This window comes from Asterias amurensis, chromosome 13 (genome assembly GCF_032118995.1).
Source record: "Asterias amurensis chromosome 13, ASM3211899v1".
Lineage (NCBI taxonomy): Eukaryota > Metazoa > Echinodermata > Asteroidea > Forcipulatida > Asteriidae > Asterias > Asterias amurensis.
Genome location: NC_092660.1, coordinates 19,592,556 through 19,619,092, shown reverse-complemented (window position 1 = coordinate 19,619,092; position 26,537 = coordinate 19,592,556). Strand labels below are relative to the sequence as shown.

Genomic DNA, 26,537 nt, shown 5'->3' with positions numbered 1-26,537 from the left:
ATTAATGATGGCATTACATCATATGTTTTGGGATTATCAACTTCTTCCATTTGACTCTGTGGCATCTACAACTCGGGATTGGCTGTTTTCATCTGTGTTCTTGTATGTACACATTAAAACCTTCAAATCAATAGACCTCTCTTGTGTCTTGTTGTTTTGAGGAAATTAAAAAACTAAATAAGCCGAAGAAAGGCGAATTAATCGCAGTGAAAGGATTTTGTGCCTTTGTTGTGCCTAACACCCGCTATACAAAGACCTAATAAAAGTTATGCCACATGGAAGTATATAAGGTCCACCAAAACAGCACTGCTGGAATTCAAGCTTCTCTTCAAATCTAGGAAAACCATAAGTCTGACATGTGACTGTCTTGAAATAAGGCACCAGAAAGGCTCTGGAGGTATTGACTCTATTCCAACTTGGCATAATCAGAAGTGCTACAAACCCGATATACCTTTAAAGCATTTTAGAATTAGAATTAGAATAACAATTATTTATTCAGCCAATATAAAAAAAAAATCCAAAACAAATTGTAGTGCACCCCCTGGCGGTGCTCCAAGCTCCAGCTTTCTAGATTCTAGACTAGCATTTAAAATAACAAAACACGGCCTCTTCTCTTGATGTCCCAATAGTTATTTTAGAAGAAGAAAAAAATCAATCCCCATAGCACAAGTGAACGGTTCGATATTCATTCGAAATAGCCACCAATATTATGCATATTGCCCCACTACACCCACCATCCCAAAAGTAAGAACAATTTCACGCCTGACGGTCATTGGCGGACTTCGATGGCATACCTTGCATTCTACACGTTCCGGAAATAAATGTGCATCACTTTATGAATATTCATAACTTAGTTACAATCAACACTGGGCACGCACGCGCAGTGTCTCAATTCGGAAAATATCGTCTGCTCACTTCAATTCCTTGGAGGACGCGCGCGAAGGACAATGTGGACGGTGGTGAAGAGCCAGCTAGCTGTGATAAATTCGTGATTTATTTGCCCCTTTTTGATGCTGTAAATATCTTCAGAGTGTCTGCACCAACTAAGTCATTTCCCCAAGAAAAGCACTCGGCAAAACAGGTAAAATTCGGTTTCAAGGCAGACAAGTTTATACTCTGTTAATTCATGGAGGAATAATTCTAAATTATTCCTCCATGGTTAATTTGACATTTTTTTGGCCATGTGCTTTTTGACGTGCACGTACATGCCAGTACACGCCCACACATTACACAGGGCATGGGTACATTTTCGGGGTTTGCATTTCAGTCCATCCTCCAGTAAATGCCGGGCTACAAATACCTCAATTTGGGTCTTGTTTTATGCGAAATAAGGCATACTTATAATTACTCAGTAGCCCAAAAGCTGGCGAGCATTAATTGGAAATGGGAATAGTATACTGGTCGCCTGTCGGGAAAAGCCGGGGCTTGTTTTCGTTTCCAAACATGCCAAATGAATTTCCAAATAACTTGCTAAAAAAACTGCTGCTATCGAATGTGACAGTGCACGTACGTAGCACTCACAAATATTAACTGAAGCAAAACACCAGTATTATTTGTATTTTGTTATGAATTAAAGTACTAACGTCATGTCCACCCCTACTCCTAGAACTATGACTTGAGGTTTATCGTTCCGCGAAACCTCATAGTTCTAGGAGTAATGTCCACCCTAGCCTAGGTTGGACTCCTGTCCACCCCACACATTGTAGACCATCCCTCAAAAAAAAGGGGGACAAGGAAAATGTATTTTAAATGCATCGTATGACTATGAATGATGTATGTACTCACTATATAGCCCTTTTGTCCTGCATTTTTCAGCTTGGGCTAATTCACAAATTACATATTAGGGCTATATCCTATCAAAAGGTTCAAACTCAGAACCTGATATGAATAACTTGTTTATGTTTTAATTAATGATAGTGATTGGTATTTTGTTGTCTGCTCTATTAATGGTTCAAAGAATATTATTCTACAAAACAGTCTGGTTCAACCGGTTAGTCTGCTGCCACCAATTGTCCTGGAAAGTTTCAACCTCAGTTGTTGGTCATTGATAACTAAAATTGTGGTACATGAAAACAAAGCAAAAATACTACCCAGGTTTTTGTGTTGTGTCCGAAAACAAATTCTCAAAAAAAGATCTAAAATTCATTATTATGAACTAACATTTTTGTACTGAAAAGTTTTGTCTGGAAACAAATTAAGTAAAAAAAAAAAGCTGAAGCGGAGGCCTATTTAGTATTTATATTATTGATTCAAAACAATGTTTTCTCTAATTTTGTTTTATATATATTTTTTTACAGTACATCAGATCCCTGTATGTTTCCATGAGATGGATAAATGCAAGCTGACACTGACCGTACCTCATTTAAATAGTAATTAGGCATGGACTTGGACTTGATAAACCTCTCTCAGGAAATGAGCAAAAGCATCAACTTGAGGTTGGACACAGGAAATATAAAATAATAAAAAACTTCATGGCGAGTTTTGAGGTGCCAGGCAGACATCAAGTGGGAAAGCATGAATGCCGTAACATCGAAATCACCAATGGAAACCAAGTAAGTTGTAAATGATACTTTAACCCCCCTACTGATACACCATTTAAAACCATTCAAAATTCACTAATGTTTACATCCCCATTGTTTTTGTACACACATAGTAGTACCATTTGAGCAGTGTGTTGATGATAGAATTTATTTGTTTTTGCTCAGAATTCCTTTGTAGCTGATTTTTTTTCCAATTAAGTGCACAGACGTGACAGCAACCACCCCCCCCCCCCACCCCCCATGGCCCAGACTAGGGACATGTTGTGGCGGGCCGGTAAATCGCAGTGGGCTGAAGTTTATATTTTCTAACAATATGGTCCTTGAAACAAAACACTTTTAGCCTTTGTTGGATTGTAAATTTTTCATTTTTATGGGACGTACAGTTGTTGGTAATTGTGTGTGTTGCTCAAAAACTTGTAGTTGCTCCTATTTTAAGAGAATTATTTTGCCCGGGTGTTCCATAGGCCTATGGTTGGCCGCTGTTTGTAAACCCTTTCAAGGGGCTACATGTATTAAAAGGGTCTCATAATTAAAACCATAGCGCACAGGGCCTAACCTGTCATACTGTCACAGCGATTTTAATCATGTTGAAAAGCTGTACATGTATGGGTCCAAAATTAGCCATGAGACAAGCCATTAAAGCTTCAATTACAAATAAATCAAAATTTAACTAAAATTTATTATGCTAATATAAAAACTCTTTTTATTTGCATAGGCTACATAAGTACCGGATATAAAAGCGAGATAAACGTACATAACAAATTTTGTTTGCCAAAATCTAAATACCGTGTATTTTGTTTTCAAAGTTGGGTCATGTATATTGCAGAAAAAAATCATTTCAACAAGCACGAGGGGGAGTGTAAACAAACAATACGCTAATTTGTTTTAAAAACGTAATCAACCTTTTACACCGATCTATTTCAAAGTTAATTTGTAGCTATGTATTTTGTTCACAAAGTGCAACCCGTACCCTGTTAGTGTTATATTTATAATTTAATTTGCAATTGTTGAAGCATGACTCTAGCACCCTTGCATGATGTCATTAGCTCTAACAGAGTTTAATGAAGAAAAACTCATTGACTGAGAGTTGTGTGTGGCATGTACCATACAAGTGCATGGTTCTATTGTTTGACCTCAGTGATTGTGGTCAATGCAAGGAGACTATCCAAAAAAGAACATTATTTTAAAAAACTGTTCTCAAAAATAAACAGCACCAGCTCAAAACAATCATTTGAAGCCATTTACCTGCACAGATTTTGTATGGTGACACAGCTGTGCACAGAACCAATTATCATTGTACAGTGTGCATGAATGTATTGTAAATATGCATCACAATTCACAATTACTGCAGGCTGATATACCTGTACAACATGAAGCTATCATTCAAAACCACATAAATGGACAAACCAAAGCAAAGGAGGTTTGCAAATATAAATACAGGGACAATTTCACAAAGTTTGAGAGTATCTTCTTTAACATATTATTTGACTGCTGCTCAGGTCAGGAATTACACAGAGGCCTTCGTGCCCCCTGGGCCCAATTTCATAGAGCTGCTTAGCACAAAAATTTGCTAAGCATGAAATTTTTGCCTTGAAAAAAAAGAAGATTACCATCCAAATTTCCACATGATTTTTTATCAAGAAAGAAATTTCATGCTAAGCAAATTTTTGTGCTTAGCAGCTCTATGAAATTGGGCCCTGGAATTACACGCTGGCCATGGAGGTCATGACTCCATTGGCTCCATTGCCCCTAGTCTTGGCCTTGGTGCCTCTTCAAAAATTTCTCATTGACCTTTAGATTTTCCAATGGAAATGCCCTTTACAAAGTAAAAACGGTCTCCCCTTTCAAAGATGAAATTCCAGGCCAGTCAGCTCAGCATGGTGGTCAAGACGAACATTGAACCGTTCTTGGGAGCATAATAAGAAATTTTGTTTAGGGGAATCTTCTTTGTCTTTTGTTGATTTCCATGTATTTTTATACTATAATTTCATGCAAGATTTCTGTGAATGTTGATTTGTTTAAAGCCATTATACACTTTCGGTACACAGTAATGTCCAAGGCCCCACACTTCGTGTGTCGCAACTTATATGTAAAATAACAAACCTGTGAAAATTTGGGCTCAATCGGTCATCGGAGTTGGGAGAAAATAACAGGAAAACCCACTCTTGTTTCCGCATGTTCGCCGTGTAATGACATGTGTTTACTATAAATCCGGAATTCTCGCTATCAAGAATTGATACTGCTTTAATGTTGCCTCAAAAAGTAAAGCATTTAATGGAATAATATTTCAAGATGAGTCTTCCACCATTACCTTCTGTAAACCCTGTAAAGTATTTGTAAATCTGTGAACTTTTTTTTTTTTTCGACCGAAAGTGTAAAATGGCTTTAAATCAGATCTGGTTTAAATACAAAAAGCTATGTGGTCGATAAGTAACTCCATACTAGATTGAATTTGTGTCAGACATAAATATATATTGAGTAACAAAAATAGGAGAAAAAGCCTTACTGAGGCCTATACAATTGTAATCTGTTATAATAACCTGCTAGTCATGTTAAGACAATAAGTGAAAAATGATGCCAACCCAAGTGGAAGGCACTGACTGAGTATTCATATATTTTTTTGTAATCAAATAGTACTATTCCACTTACAATTTTAATGTAACAATTCTACAAATCCATGCTTTTTCATTACCCTCTTCCACATATGAACATTATAGCTTTAAAAGCAAAATATGAAATACCATTACAATAGTAGTTTACAATATAAAAAAGTACAACAAAATGGATTATTTCATTTAATCAGCAATCTGAAAGCTCACTGGTATCAATACAAATCCCTTACTAACACATTTCAGCCTGAAGTCCTGTCATAGTTGAAAACAATTTCCACATTGGAGAGCCCCAAATACCCACATTAACTATTTTGATTGCCAAATGCCACATTACAAATTACCCTATGCATTAAATCAGCTGTTTCAGTTGATAAAATACTCACAAACCTGTTGATTGTAGGGTTTATTGAAAACTAGAGGTAGGAAGGAAGTGACTCTTTCAAGCAACAATGATCAATGCAAGTTCCCAACCCCACAATTCCTTCTATAGAGCCCATGCGCTGTATGTGCAGTGCGCTCACTCACACACGCCTAAATCCTGCCTGCCGTTTGGGGGTTAAAATTGGCAAGTGTACATTTAAAAGATTTAACTCTCAAAAATGGCGACTGTGGACGCGCATTGTAAGGAATCTATAGAAATCAATAGACCCAAGTGCGTTTAAGGCGAAATACTACCAGGTACGTTGAGGTCACATGAAGGGTTCTAAGTATACACTTTAACCAATTTCTGTTTTGAAAACTAACCTTTTCAAGCAAATATCAAAATGTGCAACTGTTACGCCTATAAACCAAGTTTCTTTTCCCATGAACAATTATGTAGCTGAGTTCCTGACCACTTGTAATCAAACTATCTGAATAAAGGTGACATATCTAAAGTAAACATTTAAGCTGCTTGTCTTTAAAGACACTGGACACTAATGGTAATTGTCAAAGATCAGTCTTCTCACTTGGTGTATCTCAACATGCATAAAATAACAAAATTCTGAGGTCTCAAAATCAAATGCGTGGCAAGTTACTTCTTTCTCAAAAACTATGTCACTTCAGAGAGAACTGTTTCTCAGAATGTTTTAAACTATCAACCTCTCCCCATTACTCATTACCAAGTAAGGTTTTATGCTAATAATTATTACCAATTGCTTTAAACTTTCCGTCCTTTAAAAGTTTTACCTGAAAATAAATTCTTGTTTAATATTACAAACACTACATCTAAAAACAAACATGACATTTTCACAAACTACCAATTGTTTCTAAAAAAATACATTATGAAGTTACAAATATCAGAAGCCTGTGTAATGTACATATTATATCCTCTATCGTAATTATACAAAATGCTTGCAGTATATACAAAACAGCGAATAAGACTTTAAAATATCAAAAATATACCAAGCTCTAAATTGAGCAATAGAAAATTGAGCAATAGTCAACAAGTCGCACCCTGTATTTATAATTTACAGTATTTAAGAACAACCAAACCATCAATCCCGATCCACAGGAAAAACAAAGTATTTGGTCACATTATGCACCTTCCAACTGATTCTCAAATAAACTGAGATTAATATACCCCAGGATTGTCATTTTTATTTGGTTACTTAACCACTTCGCGATGGTGTTTTAAACATTTCTGAAAAAAAAAAGCGAAAAAAAAAACGGCAGCACAGTAAAATTTGTATTTCTGTGCCGCCGCATTTTTTCTTCAAAATTTGTCAAACCTTCCAAAGTAATTTGTTGTTGGTATTGTCATTGCTACAATGAAACCCGGAGTAAACAAAGTAAGCACAACATAATGAATACAAAATCACGCTACACAATGGATTATCCAAGGCATAATAATACCATGTCAACTGATAACACCACACCCAAAAGAGGTTGTTAGGGGCATTCATCCATCGTTATTTAATTTTGAAAAATTTGACTGAAAAACACCAACTGAAGTGAGGTGGTTAAAGTTGGATCTTCATCCTACTGGAGATACAATTATTTCTAGATTGTTTAAGTAAACTAAAGCCCTGTCAGTCTCAAAAATACCCATATATCTTAGTTTTACATCAATGAAAGACTTGACTAGTGTTAAATGAGTTTCCCTCAAACAGGAAATAAACAAGGGCCAAATCAGGTCTCGAATTAACCCACGGCAACCACAGCAATTGACCTGTGCTTTTGCTGTGGTACCTACCTTTGACAAGTTTCAATACAAACTCACATTTTCCACATAGAAGCGCCCTTACCAGAGGAAAATTGCTGTGCCCCTTCAAGAGTGAAATTTAAGGCCTGCCACAAATTGGTGTGAGGCACCTGCTTTACAACACTTCAATAGTTGCTTTGGTTGTTAATTAGTGAAAAAGGGGTAGGCGACGAGGTATTAAATCAGTCGTTTAAAACCAGTCTTAAAATGGCTGTGACCACCTTTTAACCAATAGGACTGCCTTAACTAACTAGGGTAATTATGAGTTACTTAAACTTAAAAACTACAGTCATATTATTATTGAACTCAATAGTCAATTGCCCAAGGAAAATGTATTTTTACAACACATTATCACTGTCCGTGAATTTGTTAACCTCTACAATTTATGAGCATAGCTTAGTCCGGTCAAACAATTTACCACTTTGCAAGGGGTGTAAGAAACAAAGAAGTACTGAATAATGTGTGGCCTATGTTGTTGAAATTGCTTGAAGTATAGTACAAAACAAAATTTCATTGTGCTTTAATAGTGTTACTTATAAAATATGATTTAATAGCTCCCTAACATAGTCAAACTTCCAGTTATTATTTTTGAAGAACATTTTTAAGTACTTTATTTAGCAGTACAACTGAATAGAAAGTCAAATTGAGTAACAAACTATTGGCTGTACACAAGACAGCCAAGAAAGAGCAAGGTATAAGTACTGAATAGAAAAATATCTGTTTATATAAAATAAGTCTTTTTAAACATTTAATTTGATAATAGGAATGAAAGACTTGTGAATATTACGCCAGCAAATTAACAAAAAAGAAAACAGCAATTGTAAAAAACCAATACAGTACTGAACATGTATCCCAAGGTGGGGAGGGGTCAAAGAAAAATCTACAAGACAACATGACCTGTAGCTCAACAGTTTTACCTGACCAGATTTGAGCAGGCTTGTAAAAAATATATTGTGGAAGTTAGACATACATGTCACGCACATTAATGGTTTAATTGAAAAAAAAAAAACCAAAAACACTTGTCTGCTCGCGAGTTTGCAGCCCAATACTAAAATCACTGGCCTCGTACCAGAGGTCAAGTGTCACGCCCCATTGAGTGATTGTGCTAGCTCTCTGTCCACCCAAAAAACAACTGCTTATTGATAGAAAAATTCTTTTTACAGTTATAGAAAATTCTTTATCTTCAACCTCTATTGAAAGACTTACAAAATTGAAGTAATTAATTCAGTGGAATTATCAACTTTATACTGAGATGTTGCTTTGGTTAATCCTGAAGCATCACACCTCCTTATGCGTCGCTGCTGCCGAGATTCTGGTAAACGTTCTCTTCTTTGGACGTGGTTTCAGCAGCCTGATCCCCAGGCATGTTCTCATAGATTGCCTCTGGTCCTTTGTCCTCCTCGGCAAACTTGTCAGGATTGTTGATGTATGCTCCCATGGCCTCATAACAGAACCGATACAGTGCCTGTCAAGTTGGATTGTAATCAGAAAATTGTCTTTTAAAAATTAACTATAAATGGTCTTTTTGAGTAAATAGAATTAGCTTTTTGGAGGGCCAAATGACAACACAACAAACATGAACAGGTAACTGAAGTGTAACATTAATAGCGAGAGAGTCAGAAAATACTCGGGAAAAAAAGCAAGGGGTAAACAATAAAATAGGAAGACAAGGGGAAGGGGTTAAAGGGAAGGGGCTGGTTGAGCCATACGGCTATTTCTCCATAAAAACAGCTTATACTATTGCATCAAGTGTACTGCCCCTTAAAAAATGTGGTCGGGATCCCGACCAATATCCCGGTGGGATAGGTCGGGAATCCCGTTGGGATACTGATCGGGATCCCGACCTATCCCACCGGGATATTTTGTCGGGATCCCGACCTATCCCGTTGGGATCCCGACGGGATAGGTCGGGATCCCGACAAAATATCCCGACGGGATAGGTCGGGATCCCAGTCATTATCCCGACGGGATACTGATCGGGATCCCGATGGGATTGGTTGGGATCCCGACCTATCCCGTCGGGATCCCGACAAAATATCCCGACGGGATAGGTCGGGATCCCGGTCAGTATCCAGACGTATCCCGACGGGATACTGATCGGGATACCGTCGGGATACCGTCGGGATAATGACTGGGATCCTGACCTATCCCGTCGGGATATTTTGTCGGGATCCCGACCTATCCCATCGGGATCCCGACGGGATAGGTCGGGATCCCGGCAAAATGTCCCGACGGGATACTGATCGGGATCCCGATGGGATCCCAACGTATCCCACCAGGATATCTGGCAACTCATCTGGATATGGTTAATATCCACCTGTGAGAAAGCTGAAATAAGAACTGGGAAAAAAAAATAGGTTTTTATACATTTACTATTTTATTGTCATCTTTTACACACTGTTCAAACATTATTCTCATCATTATGTGCAAACTGCATCCTATCTGACAAAAAAAAATTATTCATCTCGTGTACGTACATACAATTGCTGAATTCCACACTGGAATCACAAGCTGGAATCATCTTCCTTGAATACCACTGTTTTGTGAGCATAATAGTCTATGTCTTCCTGACCAGACGTGTGTAATGAAAGAGTTCAACATAGAGGGACCAGTTTTCTTGGTCACATGGTTGCTATTTGGTTGCTGAACGCCATTTTCGGTTCAAATGCAGCACAACCCAACGTTGAAAAAAAAAGAGGAAAAGAAAGATTAAGGAGCTCTTCTAGTTTTGAATGTTAACACTAATTCAAGTGAAGTCACTGCACTAATTTGACTTCAAGCTCCTCAGGGAGTTTGTATTTGTTGTTCTTCACCGCTCGAATCTTGACATTCAGCTTCAGTACAATCCTGTCCCAACTCTTCTCCTCCTCAAATGGCAATTGGAATATCTTGAAAATGTGTGCTGAAAAAGAATCGCAAAGTCATAAAAAATTATTATTAAACAAGTGTTTGCATGCAGCTAGCAATCCCAAATTTCACATTCGAAAGATCAGCAGACCTTGTGACAGTCGTGACAGTCGAATGGCCTTTATAACATATGACAATAACATCAGGCGAAGAGAAACAAAATGAGGGTTGTTCCCACAGCCTTTGACTTTGAGAATCCTGTTTTTCCTCCTGCGAACAAACCAAGGCCTACAATTTAGTAGGCCTAACATAATTTATAAATAAAAACCGAGCCAGGGATGGCTGATGTGTCGCTCCAACAGCACAGCAGCGATGCAGCAATCTATTTGCCAGACGACGTACCGTAGTTATGTTAAGTGTCTATATTATAACAATCACTTTACTTTTACAAAATTAAGTTTTTGAATCAAAAGAGAAAAACAAATTAGTTACCTTTATATTTTTAGCTACTCTCATAGTAGTTTTGCCTTTCCCAGAACTTGTAGATGGTACTGCTGGTGTTTTTTTTTCCCTATTCTTGGGGTGCTGATCAGGCTTGAGTAACAGTCGGAGTCTGGTTCATCTTCACAGCACTTTATACAAGTTTCATGAACTCGAAACTATCCTTTTTAAAGCAACTTTGAAGGACTCTTCTTCCTCAGGACCTAGAATTCAAGGAAAAATATGTATGAAACATTGCAAAATTTAGTAGGCCTAACATAATTATAGCATGTATCGGGCTTACAATCTGACAATAACACAATATGCTACAAAGCATGATAACTTAAGGCCCTACATGCATGCGTGACACGTACGGTATGGGCCATGGATGATGTATCCTCCTCTTATCAGTTTTCACGGTATTATGCTTTTCTTTGAATTGGGAAAAAATGATGATGCAATATATATCAACCGATGCCCTAAATTATCTTCATTTGTTTATATTAAGTATGCAAACATAAATCAAAACTTGATGGACATTGAAATTTTCACACCACACACCGATCTTCAATGACTTAAACTGGTCCCATTTGTTTTTAGTTTTTCCTGTTTTCAAGGCAAACGAGAAAGAATGGTTTCCCGGTGAAGCCATACGTGGAAGAAATATTTGCAGTGACTGCAAGTGTTCTGTGAGACTCCTGTGTATGACTCTTTAAAGACTTTAGCCAGCAGTTGTCTTTACTTTATTCACAATATTTATTATGACATTTTAAAAATTACCATGATAATTTGAAGAAAAAAAAATGTGAATAAAGCATAAAAATAAAAGTGATAATTGAATCACCAAGCTGATGTTTAAATTTTAATATTTGTAATAATATTTTATACGAGGGTTAAAAAAAAAATCTGAAAAATGTTATTATTAGAAAATAATATAAGGCACATGGCTTCAAAGCCTCTGTATTTTTTTTTCCAGAATGCTCAGCAGAATGTTCAGTCACATGATTTGATCATCGTGAATTGTGAATTGAAATAGTGTTTGATGAAACTTTTTCGGTGGGCAATTTTATTTTATATGGCCTCAACATTATGGCATATTTTTGTACCTTGTTCGTTGTAGGAATGTAAAAAATGCCTAAATAAAATACCAAACTTTTTGCATTTACAAGTGCAAATAACCAGTGGAGCCTTACGTGTTTCTAATTTTGGTCAAGAGAGAGGAGACTCTTTGCTTGGCAAATAAAACCAATTATTTTTTATCTAGCTAGGGACTATTGTATTGAATTGAATTGAATTGACTGTTTACATCGCGCACAGAGAGGTAAAATATTTGCCACAATTTTAGCGACACCTTGAAAACAGGACCTCCTATTCATTCCTAGTCCTAGTAATTTTTTTAGTACGAATGCGATACATGTATTGTAATCAAACCAAAAAAGGTAATCACTCAGTCAGATCTATAAATTTAGACCAATGGAGCCTTTTCCGTCGTTTCCAACTAAGCAAGAAACTTGGGTAGCCCCTGCCCTCATTTCCTATATGCCCTCCTATTCCTAATAATCGAGAAACTTACCACCGATTTTTCCAATGACAGCAGGGAATACTGATGACGTTGATAGTGATTATGGGTTTGGCTGGTTTGGCTTTTGCCGCCACTTTTCCTCTTCCAAATTTCGCCTTCACACGATCCCCGATACGATATTCATAAACCTTCTTCTTTGGTTCATGTATTGCGTCGAAACTTGCCACACTACCTCTGATTGGATTGTCCTCAATCCAAATTAAAATGCATATTTTCGCCATTTTTGACAGAGACACGATCGAAAAATTAATGTCTGGTTTCAATTGGATCAAAGTTGTTAGAACTGGCGCCAGCCTCGTTCTGAAACCGTGGATTATCGCGAGATAAAAACAAATAAATAGAATTGTTCTTTCACGTCTTGATTTTTTATTCGTAAAATTGCTTCAAGATAATTTTTTCGTTTGTCAAAAAGTGTGATGTAGCCTTCAAAATAAAACATAATTGTTCTTGAAAAAAATAATATATCGTCGATCTCGTTCCAGCGCGAGATCTCGCTGGACTAACCATGGTTTAACCGTGCTCATGCCCACCACCACTGCATGCAGTACTTTTGTTTAGGCGGTCGGGGGGACGAGCGACGGCACCAATTCCGTGCTTGCATAATGCTTGTATTGATTGGTGCCCGACCGAGGGAACACTACGGTTAAGCGCTTCGTTCGTTTACCACTGACCATGTGCATGTCACGACCACTGATCTCTATATAGGTCAGTGGTCACGACCTTACCAACGAACTATAATAGCGTTGAAATCGTATTGTTGACGTGTCGTGTAGGTTGTATGCTTTTGACACCACACATCCCCCTGTGTTGCATGGTTGTTTCCATGCGTGTTGCCTCATGTTAAATCATGACAACGGTTTTGATATTGTTCTGTTAAAACTGGTTTATTTTTTTCTGTGGCAACAAACAAACGTTGTGTAAAAAAAAAGGTATGTGGACATTTCTCAATGGGGTTTCAAAGCCCATACTGCCTCCTAATAAGCGATCTATCTGCAAGTGAAAAGAATATGAACAAACTTGTTAACGTTTGAAGTTTTGGTGCGTTTTTGTAGAGTTCTTATTTGTTTCTTTTCGAACTTCGGTTTTGTAAAAAATGTTCCAGTCCAGTAAAAATTATGAGCAACAAGCACTGCGGTCTTGTGGATTTCCCCCCTAAATTTGAGCCCTGTGACCTGCGTTTTTTGTTGTAGGCTTACCTAAAACTCATCCAACCTAGGGCGGGATCCCGACATAAGCTATCCCGATCCACAACAATGCCGATCGGGATCCCAACTTACCCCGCCTTCGGTCGGGATTTTGACAAAAAATTCCGTCGCCCCAACTCATCCCACCTTTGTCGGGATCCGACATTAGCTATCCCGATGTATCCCAACAATGCCGGGATTAGGTGATCGGGATCCCACCTTATCCCAACTCGTCCCGCCTTCGGTCGGGATTCTGACAATAATTCCGTCGGGATCCCGACTTATCCCACCTTGGGTCGGGATCCCGACATGAGCTATCCCGATGAATCCCGTCGGGATACATCCATCCCGACGTATCCCAACGTATCCCGGTGGGATATGTCGGGAATCCCGTCGGGATATGTCGGGATCCCGACCACATTTTTTAAGGGGTGGAGAACTCAATTATAACTGCACTTACCAGTGTTGCGACCATGTTTGGACGATTAAGTCTTAAGACCTTGATTGTCTGCATGATGTCTACATTGCTCTCCATTCGCAGCCTGTCCAGCGAGTTCTTAAGGGTGCAGAAAACCCCAGTACGTCCAAGGCCGTCACTGCGTACAGAGGGGTGGGGGGGGGGAACAAACAAAACAACTCATGAAACAAACCTAGTTAAGATTATGTTGGCTTATGTGTTAAATTGTTATGCGCTCTCGAACAGGCTGGTCCTGGAGAGCGCACAATAATAAGTTCAATAAATTATTATTATTATTATTATTATTATTATTATTATTATTATGTCTGTGGATGTATACCGTTTGAATTTATGAAGTGGTTCTTGATAATGGAATTATTTAAAATAGCAAAGTAACTCAGTAAATGTAATGTAAGATTGCCATCTTTTGCTTTTTTCAATTCACTTTATACATACGTGAAACACTCAAAACATAATTTATGTCCACAAATGTAGCTTCCAGAGATAACTGTTTTGCAATTTTGCTTCCAAATATATATTTGAAGAGAAAAATCCAAACCCATCCAGATTAATTTGAAGGATTGAGAAACATTTGACAATATTCTTTGTTGCACCAATTTGGGAGTCTATGTTACTACGTGTTTAACAGTGTAGTGCACATTTTAGGTGACACAGTGTTTACACCCGTAACATTGACTCCTCCAAAATGGTGCGCATTGCAGACACTTGTGCGTGTGAAGCCAGTTCAACTGTATTAGGGGTCAATAGGAGGTAGTGAATAGACCCCTTGCATAAACCGAAACACTGCAGGGACGCTGAGCTCACACGCACATTTTAGGAACAGCTACCGTCCAATCATTTGCCGCATTTGACCCCAGTGAGGGTGCTTTTTGACCCCAGTGAGGGCATTTTTTGAGCGTGTGACGTCACATGCAAGGGGTCTATAATATGGTTACTGCTCTTATTCCACCACCCCTATGTTCTTACAAACCAATGTTCTGAAACACCATAATATACATGGTAGGGTCAGGGTTAGGGTAAGGGTTAGGAGTAGGGGTGTCAAAACACATGGGTGTCATAGCCAAGAATTTACATTGAGGTTTGATTTGGGAGGTTTCAGGCCATCTTCAGCTGAGAGAATATATGGTTAATAACTTTAAAATTAAAATAATTTCTTACATGCATTGGACTAGTATTGGTGATTGTCTCTCATCCTCTTTATCTTTCTCAACCGCAAGGATTAGACGAAGGAGTGAATTGGGAGATTTGGGGGTTTCCTCGTTCTCTGGCCAATCAGTGAACTGATAGTGTCTGAAGTTGCGCTGCCTCTGTCAATAAAAAAAATAAAAAACAATTCAGACTGATTATCAGGTAAATGCAACTTCTCAGTATTTGGCTGGTACCATTTTTTTTCTTTAAATTTAAAGTGCAGTAGAAAACTGAAAAATACTGTACAAATTGTGTGGTTCTAGGCAGGTTCCTACATTTTTGCAATAGCAATGTTGGTATCATGTATGGAATGCATCAACATAGCCTCCAGATAAGGCCTTTGTGCGTACAGTTGTGCACCCACTATTAACACAACCCTATTAACACAACCCTTGAACTCAAACAAAGGATTCCAAGTTAACTCTCCTTAGCAGCAATGCACACAAAAAACAAGACAATGACGTGTTTTAGTGTAATAAATGTCTTGCAGCAGATCTTGTCAATTACTTTCTTCTGAATGAGTTTAATAGCATGTGGCACAGCATACACTGTAAAAACAAGTTTTTAGGTTCGTACAACAGATTGTGACGCGTCAAAGAGTTAAAGGTTAAACTCGTAAAGTCAGTAAAGGGCCGATGAATTGTGTTGTAAAGCAGTGGTTTTCGCCAATTTTCTTAGTTAAGGCATAATGCCCAGGCTATACATCAAACAAACACTGGTGTTAAGAAACCGTTCATGTACTGAACACCATTTAAAATGCTTTCTAAACGCATTCTAAAAACAAAGTAAATGGCTGATGCATCACACTAAACACGTCATACATAGTAAAAACTGTAATTGCTTGAACATTAATACCTCACTGTGTAACATCTCAAACAAAAAACGTTAAAATGCTGACTGTGAGTGTGATTAGGCCTGGGCGAATAATTCGAATATCCGGTTAATGGCGAATAGGTTTTCCTATCCGTAACCGCGAATGCCTTTTTTTTCTTAACCGGATATCCGCATAGGGCGCGAATAGCTATTTATAAACCGGATAGTTCTGTAATTACAACCAAGTAACCGGATATTCTTTAATATCCGAATATCCGCGGACGTCGGGCGACAACTGACATGAATGTTTTGTCTGAATCCTAATGAAACTTCTATTAAGACAGCATAAAACAGCATAAATTAAGTATTTAACTATGCTCACCTCCGTGTAGAGTCAAAACAATGACATTTCTGACGTAATTTGTTCAAAGATTACAAAAGTTTTCCTTCACGTAGAGTCATCCACGATCAAAAGAAAAAGCAAATCGCCATCTTTAAATTAGATCCGGTCATTTTTATGAATGAACCGAGTGACACTGTCTAAAACTAATATCAATCCGCCCAGAAGATCTCATTCACGAACGAACAGCGCCCTCTAGCGACAAAAAAAAATATTTTTCTAAATAATTATTTTTTTATTTTTATTTTTTTTATAGCGCCCTCTAGCGGCGAAAAAACTATTCGAATATCCGGTTAATTTCGGATAGTTGGCCAGCGGTATCCGAATAACAAAATTTCACTATTCGCCCAGCACTAAGTGTGATAAACATCTTTCAATTCTATTGAGAATTTAAGTGTGTATTTTTAAAAGAGATATAAATAGGTCTTTTCTTTAACTGCATTTCATGGTGCTAGCAAATTAAAAAAATTACACATCATGGTAAACTGTTCTGTCTTGTGAGAACAATTCTGGGCCAGTAAATATTTTGAGCAACATGCCCTGTGGTCTTGCTAATTTTCCCCAAAAATTTGAGCCCTGACATGCAACTTGGCCTTGTTGCTGATGGGACAAAGGATCACTATACAACACTGGTGGGATAACTAATACTAGTACATTCATAACAAACAAACAAACCTGTTGTCGTCTATGGGTTAACTGAAGATAACTGACAATGTACCCAGTGTGTCTTGATGAAAGGACATTTGTGACGGTGAATGGGCCATAGTCCTTGCTGCCAGAACTCGGCCAGAATTGGGGACATTCCTAGAAAAAATGGATTAGAGTAACAACAATTAGTTTGTATGAACTTATACTCAACAATTTATAACACATCTATAATCAAGACTTTCTTTCTAATACTGCATTCGTTTCGCAAGCGACAGTATAAGTTTTATTTGTTTTTGTACCAATGAACAAAATCTAAAAGCAAACAATCATCCAATATTCAGTATTTATAACTAAGAGAGGTCTGGATATCTCTTTTGAGTAGTGTTGTCTATTTAACCATGCAAGTTTCAAATCTTACCTAGTATTCAGCATATATTATTTCATTGATTTTTGCTTATAAAAAATATATACCATTAAGTACTGCAATCTGGTCGTTTGATTTAAGTCCCACTCCAGTAAATTTTTCTAGGTTCAAACCTGAATTATTTTAAACTTACCATGTTGGTTTCTCTCACCCAAGTATTATGAAGTCTACGAATTGTGAGGAAAGCTTACATTGTACTTGTAAGTGAATTACAATCTTGAACATTTTGTTATGCTTTGAGAAAAACTTACTTCGTCTGTGGGATTATTCGGGTTGAGCATCACCATACTTGTCAGCTCATAGTCGTAAACCAGTCTCCATAAATCGATCACTGTGTTTGGCAGAGGAGCCTGGGTAACAACAAACACATCCCTTGCCTTGAAACCCTAAACAAAAATAACAATAATATAAGTATTACTTAGTGGATTCTTCAATAAGAAAATACAATAATTAACAGTTTTATGACTTCAGACTTGAGCACCCTAAAAAATAATGGTAAATGAAATAGGGAGACCACCAACATACATAGGGGTGAATAGCCCAGTTGGCAGAGCACCTGCATGTAAATCCAGAGGTTGCAAGTTCAAATCCTGTTCTGGTCATTTCTTTTTTTGTGCCCCCCCCCCCCCAAAAAAAGAAGACCAAAACAAATATTTTTAAAACAATTTTTCACAGTGCAGTTACCTCTATGAATGAAGCGTTGATGTAGTTATACTCGATGCCATCATCTCTTGGTGTCATCAGATAAGGGCGAACAGCTTCAGCTGAGGGGATAATTGAATCAAGGTTACAGCACAACTTGTCTGTAGTATTGTCTGTATTTTGGGATCTTCTTCACGCTAGATATAAATCCAATATCATGGAAACTTTTTTACTCATTCGACTATGTCTGGTTTTATAAAGCATTATCAGTTAAACCAAAACACAAACCTACAACAGACTTTTCAATGCCTTGATCTGAATCTGCATGAAGTTTTCAAATCTACAAAATTGTTCTCGTGAACTGGTTTTATCCAAGTTGTGACAATAACAAAAATGGTGTAGGTCAAGTCAAAATCCGGTCTACCTGTAACTATTGTAAACCTATCGACAGTTAAACTTGTTTCAAATGGTTTCAAACCACATTGAATACAAGAACACATTTTGTTTAAAAACAGTTATAATCCAAATTAGTATAAACCAAACAAGCAAAATCCAAACAAAGAAGAATAAACCTTTATCAATATTATAAAACTGGGTTCTTCACAAGATGTTTTAAAAGTTTGTTTCAAATAATGTTACTCTGCCATTACTGAGGATGAACACTTGCACCTACTCCATGCCTACACCAAGCTAAAATACATGAATTTAGAGGTTACTTACTAAAGATGGTGCTAGGAAACCTGTTTTTGTTCTCATTCAGGGCAGCCAGACTGTGTCGGCATCTTTCAGGGGCAGGCACAGGGGTGATTATTTCCAGTTTCTGAAACAAATGAAGTAACAACCTTTAGAATGATGAAAGGCTATTTATCATGTTTACAGCCTTTAAGAGGGTTAAGGTGATGTTTGCCATCCCTTATGTATTGTTAGGCTTGGGAGTAGTGCAACTCTTGCTGCTAAAACAAACAGAAACAGGAAGCAAAATTGAAACGCATAAAAAGCAGGCAGGCAGGGTACAACAACAGCCCATACATGTCCCAATGCGCATGATCAGCATGCAAAGATTTCTATATGAAATTGGAGTCTTAAAGCAACACCTGCAACCATCATGGCACTGTGATTTTGAAGTGATGTGGTACATAACCTTCAAACCTGGCATAGTTACGTGTAAACTACAGCATGGTATCCATCTTGATAGCTGGATTATTTTTTTACTCTCCTTGATTTCCCTAAATGTATTACGTATATTTCTAAGATGACACTTATGTGCAGATATGGGCCATTGGTCACACATAAACAAAAGTGTAATCAAATTGTAATCCACAGAACAAAGACAAACATTCCAGATTCACAAACTTAGCTCTTCTGTGAAATGGTGATGGTGTCAAAAACACAGGGGAAATACTAAGTAACAGCTTTTAACTTTGCATGGATACACCATACAAGTCACTTGGTGGTAAGGCCTAGAGTTAGATGCAGTAAGAAATGTGGATTTATATTGCAAAATTGCGGATCTCAAGGAGTACTATACCATTTATACAGATAGTTAAAGGAACACGTTGCCTTGGATCGGACGAGTTGTTCTATAACAAGCGTTTGTAACCGTTTTTTATAAAATGCATATAATGGTTGGAAAGATGTTTAAAAGTAAAAAACAATGATCCACACAAGTTTGCTCTTCCTGTGCGAACTACACAATTGTAACTCGGTCGGCCATTTATAGGAGTAAAAAATTTTACTCCCATAATTGGCCGACTGTGTTAGTCGACGAGGTAAAAAAAGAAAACCGTGCAATTTTGAGGCAAGTTTGTGTGGATCATTGGGTTCTACTTTTACAGCATCTTTCTACCCATATGCATGTTATAAAAAACGGTTACAAACGCTTTTCAAAGACCCACACGACCGATCCAAACACAAAAATGGTTTAAGACAATATTTTGAAAAATGTTTGTTACAACCTGTGCACATACATGAAAAATAAATTCTTACATTGAACTCATCAGCCATCTTGTTCTTCTTCTTGAGCCCTGATAGTTTCTTCTTGAAATCCGATTCTGGGATTTTTGTGTCCATGCCAAATAAGGCTTCAAGCAGTGCGAGGTGGATGAAGACATACTGTGCCTGTAGATAAATCAAATTCAAAGGAGAACAAAGAACAACGATGGATGAAGTGGGATATAGTTTTTTTTTGTATTCCCCCTTTTTCAACTTATTTTTTTAACCTCTGTGAAGCGCATCGGGACCCTTTAAAGGGTGCTATATAAAAGCTGTTTTAGTATGTAACTATTATTAATACATGTTATTTAACAAAAATTACTAAATGATTTCAAAAATTTGTAATCCTTCTCAAATGCATAGTCTTATAAATTTGCTTGTTTTTTTTTCTGACTGTTGCTCCAGGGAAATATTATGTTGCTCTTTGTGTGTGTTTGTAACTTAAAGTTTACAAATGAACCATTGATACTGTTTAACAATTATAATATTACAGATTATATTACCCATTAAAGCAAGGCCAATGCAAGTGTTTACCTTCTGTTACTTTCACATTCAGGGCCAAGAAACTAGGCCACATAAACAAAATACCACTTGATTATATTTCCTTTGAAAATCAACTACTACTTCCTTAATGTTCTCTGATATTTGTTTCCATTTGAACAATTGGGCCTAATTATAGTCATACATTGGTTATGTTGCAAACATGATCTCAGTTTCATGCAATATTTATGAAACTACCAATTTTCTGATTTACTTCCTCATTCTTATTTGATCATTTTATGTTTCGGCCTTTACTATCAACCAAAAATAAAGATAGCATTGCAACTTATGTTACCAAAAGCTGTGTTATTATACTGACACTTACATTTTACTACAAAGCATGTTCTTGGTAGAAATCATTGGGAAGTTTGAAATACATGTTAGTTTGGATTTTGTGTTTGTTTCACTGGTAATATTTGAACTTCAAATCCGTCTTTGTAAAGGCTCGCGTTGTTAAGGAATTGCTAGTTCCAACCTTTAAATCACATAAAATAAGTCTGTATCAGGGATGGTCTGATTGTTTATTTCCAACTTACCGGTGTCTGCACTGTGTTGTTTCGATGATCCCTCATGTCTGACACAAAGTTGTACACATCCACACTTTTCTCACTCAGAGCTCTCTTTAGTGAAGCATGAATGGCTGTAACTGCACCTGTCCTGCCAACTCCAGCACTAGTAAATAGAAACAATGTTCAGGTGAATCAACTAAGCAACAAAAGGAATGGTCTTTGATGCATAATTTTCATTAGAATGCGGTGAGAAATTGCAATGAATGCTAAATCAAATGTCCAGCTTTCTAAACTATCTAAACTTTAAAATAGACAGCAAAGCGAGCAAACAAATCCATCAAACATTTTCCATTAACTGACTACCTTGATCACTTCACCAAAGATTTGATTTAATGAAAAGTCAAGTATACTTCCATCTCAAATTTTTTTTTTTTTTAGTTATTCAGACAGATAAGGCATGCAATAACAAATAAAAGTTAATCTTTCTAATAAAACCCTAATTAAGTGGTGGGTAGTTGCGTTAGTAAGGTAATTGCAACGAGGAAAATAAAATTTGGCACTTTAATGAATGACAAGTAATAAATAAATAACTGTGTGAGCTTTCGTAGCAACAATTAGGTATTAAACTGGTAAAACTCCCATGAGCGAGGTGTTCAAGGAGATTTCCAACTGCAAGGATGAATAATGTAACTGTCCCACTCTTATCATGTCTTACCTGCAGTGGACCAAGAAGGGTCCAGAGTCTTTTGGTGAAGCATCACTGAACTCCTTGATGAATCTCAGTACTGGTGTAACATCTTTGGGCACATCTTTGTCAGGCCATTGAATGTAGTGATACTGGATGATTTTCCGTCGAGCTTCTTGTTTATTCTTTCAATAGGAAAAGTAGAAATGAAAAAATGCCTCAACGTAAAAAAAATTATAAAAAATTAAAAATAGTAAATAAAAACCTTCCGTTATCATCAACCTTAAAACCTTTCCAAACATCTCATTCCAGTACATTTTAAAGCAATCGCACAACATCGGTAAACAGTATTGTCCAAAGACCCACACTTCGTGTATCACAACTTATATATAAAATAACAAACCTGTGAAAATTTAGGCTCAATCGGTCATCGGAGTCGGGAGAAAATAACGGGAAAACCCTTGTTTCCGCACGTTTCGCCGTATCATGACATGTGTTTAAAATAAATCTGTTATTCTCGATATCGAGAATCGATTATTGTGTTAATGTTTTCTCAAAAAGTAAAGCATTTCATGGAATAATATTTCAAGGGAAGTCTTTCACCATTACCTTCTGTAAACCCTGTCAGTTGTTTGTAAATCTGTGATCTTTTAATTTTTGTTCTGTTCAGAAAGTGTCCAATGGCTTTAAATAACAAAGTTTCAGTAATTTAAAAGAAGAATTTATGGTTAAAGGCAGTGGACACTATTGGTAATTACTCAAAATAATTATTATCATAAAACCTTTCTTGGTTACGAGTAATGGGGAGAGGTTGATAGTATAAAACATTGTGAGAAACGGCTCCCTCTGAAGTAATGTTGTTTTCGAGAAAAAAGTAATTTTCCACGGATTTGATTTTGAGACCTCAGATTTAGAACTTAAGGTCTCGAAATCAAGCATCTGAAAGCACGCAACTTTGTGTGACAAGGGTGTTTTTTTCTTTCATTATTATCTGGCAACTTCGAAGACCGATTGAGCTTAAATTTTCACAGGTTTATTTTATGCATATGTTGAGATACACCAACTGTGAAGACTAGTCTTTGACAATTACCAATAGTGTGCTCTGTCTTTAAAGATAAAGGGTAATTTGTTATTAAACCTTTTAATTTTGTTGCCACATTGAGATATTTTACAATCAACCATTCCTTAACAGTGCATTATAGTTTGTTCTTCAGAATGAACAGTCTGCAAACAAGTGTACACATTGTTGTGAGCTTCAGTACATTTTTGAAGGGCCAAAATAAGCCATGACTTATACACCAAAGGTTGCACTATCTGTTAAAAACAACCTAAATGTACTGAGGGATGTTATAGTGTTTAAATATCATAACAATTAAATACTTGACTGTTTTGTATTCTTACCATGTTTGCAACCTTCATCGTCCTCACTACATATTCCCCTTTCTTTTGCTCGTCCTCCAGCTCAATGCACATACTTCCAAAGTTTATAGCTTCACCCTTGTCTGGCCAGTACTTCACACATTTGGACTAAGTGATGGAAAAAACACAACAATATTTCCTACCTTGAACATAAAACTTTGGTGTGATTATTTTGTTTTGAAGACTTTGAAAGTGCTTGCAATTTATTTTCATTCTGATAATACATCATATCGTGGTTCTCAAATTGACAAATGACACCTATTTCAACAAAAGCATGTTTACATAAAAAGCTGCAATACAATTTTATTTTCAACTAGTATGACAAAGTAAAAGAGCAATCAAATGCTACCTTCCCATCCTCAACAAGATTGGCACTATTGACTATGACTGCTACGTTTTCTTGCCACACCATGCGCCAGAAATCTTGAACTGTAGCTGGATTAGGGCCTGTAGTAAAAACAACAATAATATTTATCAAATCGATTTTACACATTCTACATTCAGACAAGCAACACAGATAACAAAACAGTTTCCTGCAGGGCATACTTATTACCTAGATTTCACAGATGATACAAGTTTAAGTAATATTTTAAATATTTGACAAGTGCTCACATTTTTTTATCACACAAGAGCCTCAAAATTCTTGTAAAAATGCATGATAAGGAGTGTGAATTATTTTCAACCAACTGCAGCACCACAATTTGTAGACCAGCAGGAAAGCTTGGTCCTACCATGATCATAATTACAACATACCTTGAGTTGCTATGTAGGCTTTGTCCTTCAAGTAGCCCTGTAAATGAAAACAAAAACAAATACAAAGAACTGAAATAAGGGCAAAAAATTTGTCGTTTATGTAGTGTAACTTACAGTATCAAATATTATAAGCCACAAGGGAAACTTACGAGGTAAATTTTAAATGAAATGTGGTTGAACAAAGAAAACCGCCTAGAGTGGGCTTTGAACCAATCACCTCCTGGTTAAAGTGCCGGCAATCAGCCCACTATAGACCTTTTCGCAAATACTGGGGCGCGCGCGTAAAGCTTTGAATTAGGTGCATTGTGGTCTAGCTGGTAGCAAAATTTGATTCATATCTATCCCACAATGCACCTCATTCAACCATCTGCGCTTGCGCATTGGTATTTGCGATAAGGTCTATATAAGCTATCTAGCCCTCCCTCTGTTGGCAGTATTCCCATTTTGTCAATATCTTTGTTCAGGGTGCCAGTCAGAAGCCATACAACCGTTCACTGTGTATCCAGGGATCACACCCAAATTATGATACAACCTGGAAAACGGCAGCCAGGGGATCACCTAGGGGATGCGACTCTTTGTTTTTTTTATATCCGATTATTTGAGTAAAAAATTGTTTAAAATTAAGCGCAATCAATAAAATTTATCATCTAAATTACAAGTGCTCACCTTGATATAACTGGCGTTAATGTAATCAGAATCGGGGTCATCATCTATCTTCTCTAAGACAACGCGACAGTGATCATCTGCAAATTAAAACAGTACAGTATTAAATCATATGACACTGGAAACATGAGGTGCTGTAAATGTTAGTTAAACAAATTGTTACACAAGTTACATCTTATACAGATCTGATCTTAAAAAAATGTGCTGACCATTCAAGTAATTATTTTTTTTTTCCATTCAGATAATCTCCACCAAATCAAAACCTTTGGTTGTAATAAAATCCAACAAGACTTGAAAACTACATTCTTAATTATGCTAATAGTTTACTTAATAAAACTTACATGCTGGGATGTTTCTGTAGCGATTCTTGACCTTGTTGTTCGGTCTCTGTGACACATCACAAGCATACATGGCATCCGCTCCAGGAAGAGACTAAAAACGAATTTAATACAGTTCATTATGATTAATCTTCCTCTTTCATTCAACATATTGTTTGCTGGTCTTTGGGAATCGTAACAAAAGTAAAATAAGTGATAGCATTCACACCTTTTACGCTGCAAACTGTTTATAAAATACCAGTGTTTTACGTGTTTGTTTTCAATCCCTCATTAAATTTGAAGTGGCTTTATAAAACTATTTTTCGATTCTTAAACTATTTTTCGATTATCTTAAAAATGGTAGGAAAAAGAGATTCATAAAACTTATGGCAAATGTTTGTTTGCGAAAAAAAACTAAAAGAGAAACATTTTGAAACGTTTGATCAGTTGACAAAGTTAAATGATGTGCACTTACCGCCCATTCATCTCTGAGCTTGCCAGTGCGTATGCAGGTATGAACATACTCTACAAAATCCTTCAGTGGAATAGGCAGGGGTCGAGCTTCCCTCTCTCCTATATCACCGGATGGCTTGAATGGCAGGCCAGAAAACTGATGCGTGCCCTCAAGAACTGACATCTGGCTGGCACTTGAGGTTGGGCGCTGCTGAGGCTCGGGCGTATTGTTACCATTTGGGGTGACTGTGTCCATTGCTATCATTGGGTTCTCTACTGAGTTGATCATGGTCACTGAGATAATTGATATTGTTCAAAAGAATTTCATTTGGTTTTGATGAACAAATTTCCCACAGAATAAATGCACTAGGTACCAATTGATCAAAAAGCAGAACGGGTTCTAACCAAACATAGCTCAAAAAGAAATGAGACCAAGCACGAGTTATAATATTAAAAATGAAACTTCATGTGAGACAAATCATTATCATCTTGCAAGAGAAAATACACTATCATAAAGTTATGTATTCCACCCAAGAATGGGTCATATGGTCTTAAAATTCAACTTTTCATACTCTATGCAAGATTACAAAGGATGAACAAAAACAAAAATACTTAAAATGTATACTTTTTAAAGAATTGTCAAAAACTGAGTGTTTCTTCTTTTTTTAGCAAAATCTTTTTTTTTCAACCACGAGAATAATATTCGCTAGTAAACTATGTATTTATTATCATGGTTGTCGAGTCTTCTGAGACACGAAATACTGACCAGCATCATCAAATCATGTGATTGGCAGTTATACTATAAAATATATCATCCTGAAACCAGTTTAGCTAGGTAATGCCCTCTGGTGAAATTTTCCCTATTTTACATACCATACTCATTATGATCATACATAAACGTTGTTTGAGTTTTTGTAAAACCTTAATGTTTAGAGTGCTTTGCCAGGCATACAATTTTTCCTGGCCAGCCAAATGAAATGTTTAAAATCTCTGAATCAAATTCAAAATTTAAACACAATACTCACAGTTAGTGCTGCTTTCAAACTTGCCATGCAGGTCATTTGTTGAAACATCCATAGGTTTACTTCCACTTCAAAGAGACAGATAACACACAGCATCATTCACATGTACTGTTTTGCTCAGGAATATGACCAAATGGGTCAGAGAAACATTGACATAATCACAA

At 36.8% G+C, this 26,537-nt stretch overlaps 1 protein-coding gene and 2 long non-coding RNA genes across 4 annotated transcripts in view; 1 reads left to right on the top strand and 2 right to left on the bottom strand.

The window, feature by feature from the left end:
- The window catches only part of LOC139946457 (uncharacterized), a 239,464-nt gene that overhangs the window by 192,923 nt on the left and 20,004 nt on the right, over window positions 1-26,537 (bottom strand). Inside the window, exons 15-31 of one of the 2 annotated variants that reach the window (XR_011787244.1) lie at window positions 26,377-26,441; window positions 25,374-25,645; window positions 24,923-25,013; window positions 24,585-24,661; window positions 23,919-23,955; window positions 23,515-23,612; window positions 23,148-23,273; window positions 21,777-21,931; window positions 21,089-21,224; window positions 20,007-20,138; window positions 18,741-18,840; window positions 18,063-18,142; window positions 17,630-17,764; window positions 16,982-17,110; window positions 15,064-15,212; window positions 13,888-14,023; window positions 5,282-8,799 (exon numbers count right to left, since the gene is read on the bottom strand). Coding sequence is in view for 1 of the 2 variants with exons in the window: in XM_071944122.1 (XP_071800223.1) it covers window positions 8,623-8,799; window positions 13,888-14,023; window positions 15,064-15,212; window positions 16,982-17,110; window positions 17,630-17,764; window positions 18,063-18,142; window positions 18,741-18,840; window positions 20,007-20,138; window positions 21,089-21,224; window positions 21,777-21,931; window positions 23,148-23,273; window positions 23,515-23,612; window positions 23,919-23,955; window positions 24,585-24,661; window positions 24,923-25,013; window positions 25,374-25,645; window positions 26,377-26,441 (2,095 nt within the window). In the remaining variant the exon portion in view is untranslated. Of the gene's footprint in view, window positions 1-3,216; window positions 8,800-13,887; window positions 14,024-15,063; window positions 15,213-16,981; window positions 17,111-17,629; window positions 17,765-18,062; window positions 18,143-18,740; window positions 18,841-20,006; window positions 20,139-21,088; window positions 21,225-21,776; window positions 21,932-23,147; window positions 23,274-23,514; window positions 23,613-23,918; window positions 23,956-24,584; window positions 24,662-24,922; window positions 25,014-25,373; window positions 25,646-26,376; window positions 26,442-26,537 lie in introns of those variants that run through there. The other variant, XM_071944122.1, reaches the window with a different exon arrangement.
- Window positions 939-21,997, top strand: LOC139946462 (uncharacterized). The gene is made up of 3 exons (XR_011787245.1): window positions 939-1,081; window positions 2,298-2,552; window positions 21,783-21,997. It is a non-coding gene; the product is annotated as an uncharacterized lncRNA (long non-coding RNA).
- On the bottom strand, window positions 9,636-12,695 carry LOC139946276 (uncharacterized). The gene is made up of 3 exons (XR_011787227.1): window positions 12,235-12,695; window positions 10,674-10,885; window positions 9,636-10,236 (listed from the first exon to the last, which is right to left on the bottom strand). It is a non-coding gene; the product is annotated as an uncharacterized lncRNA (long non-coding RNA).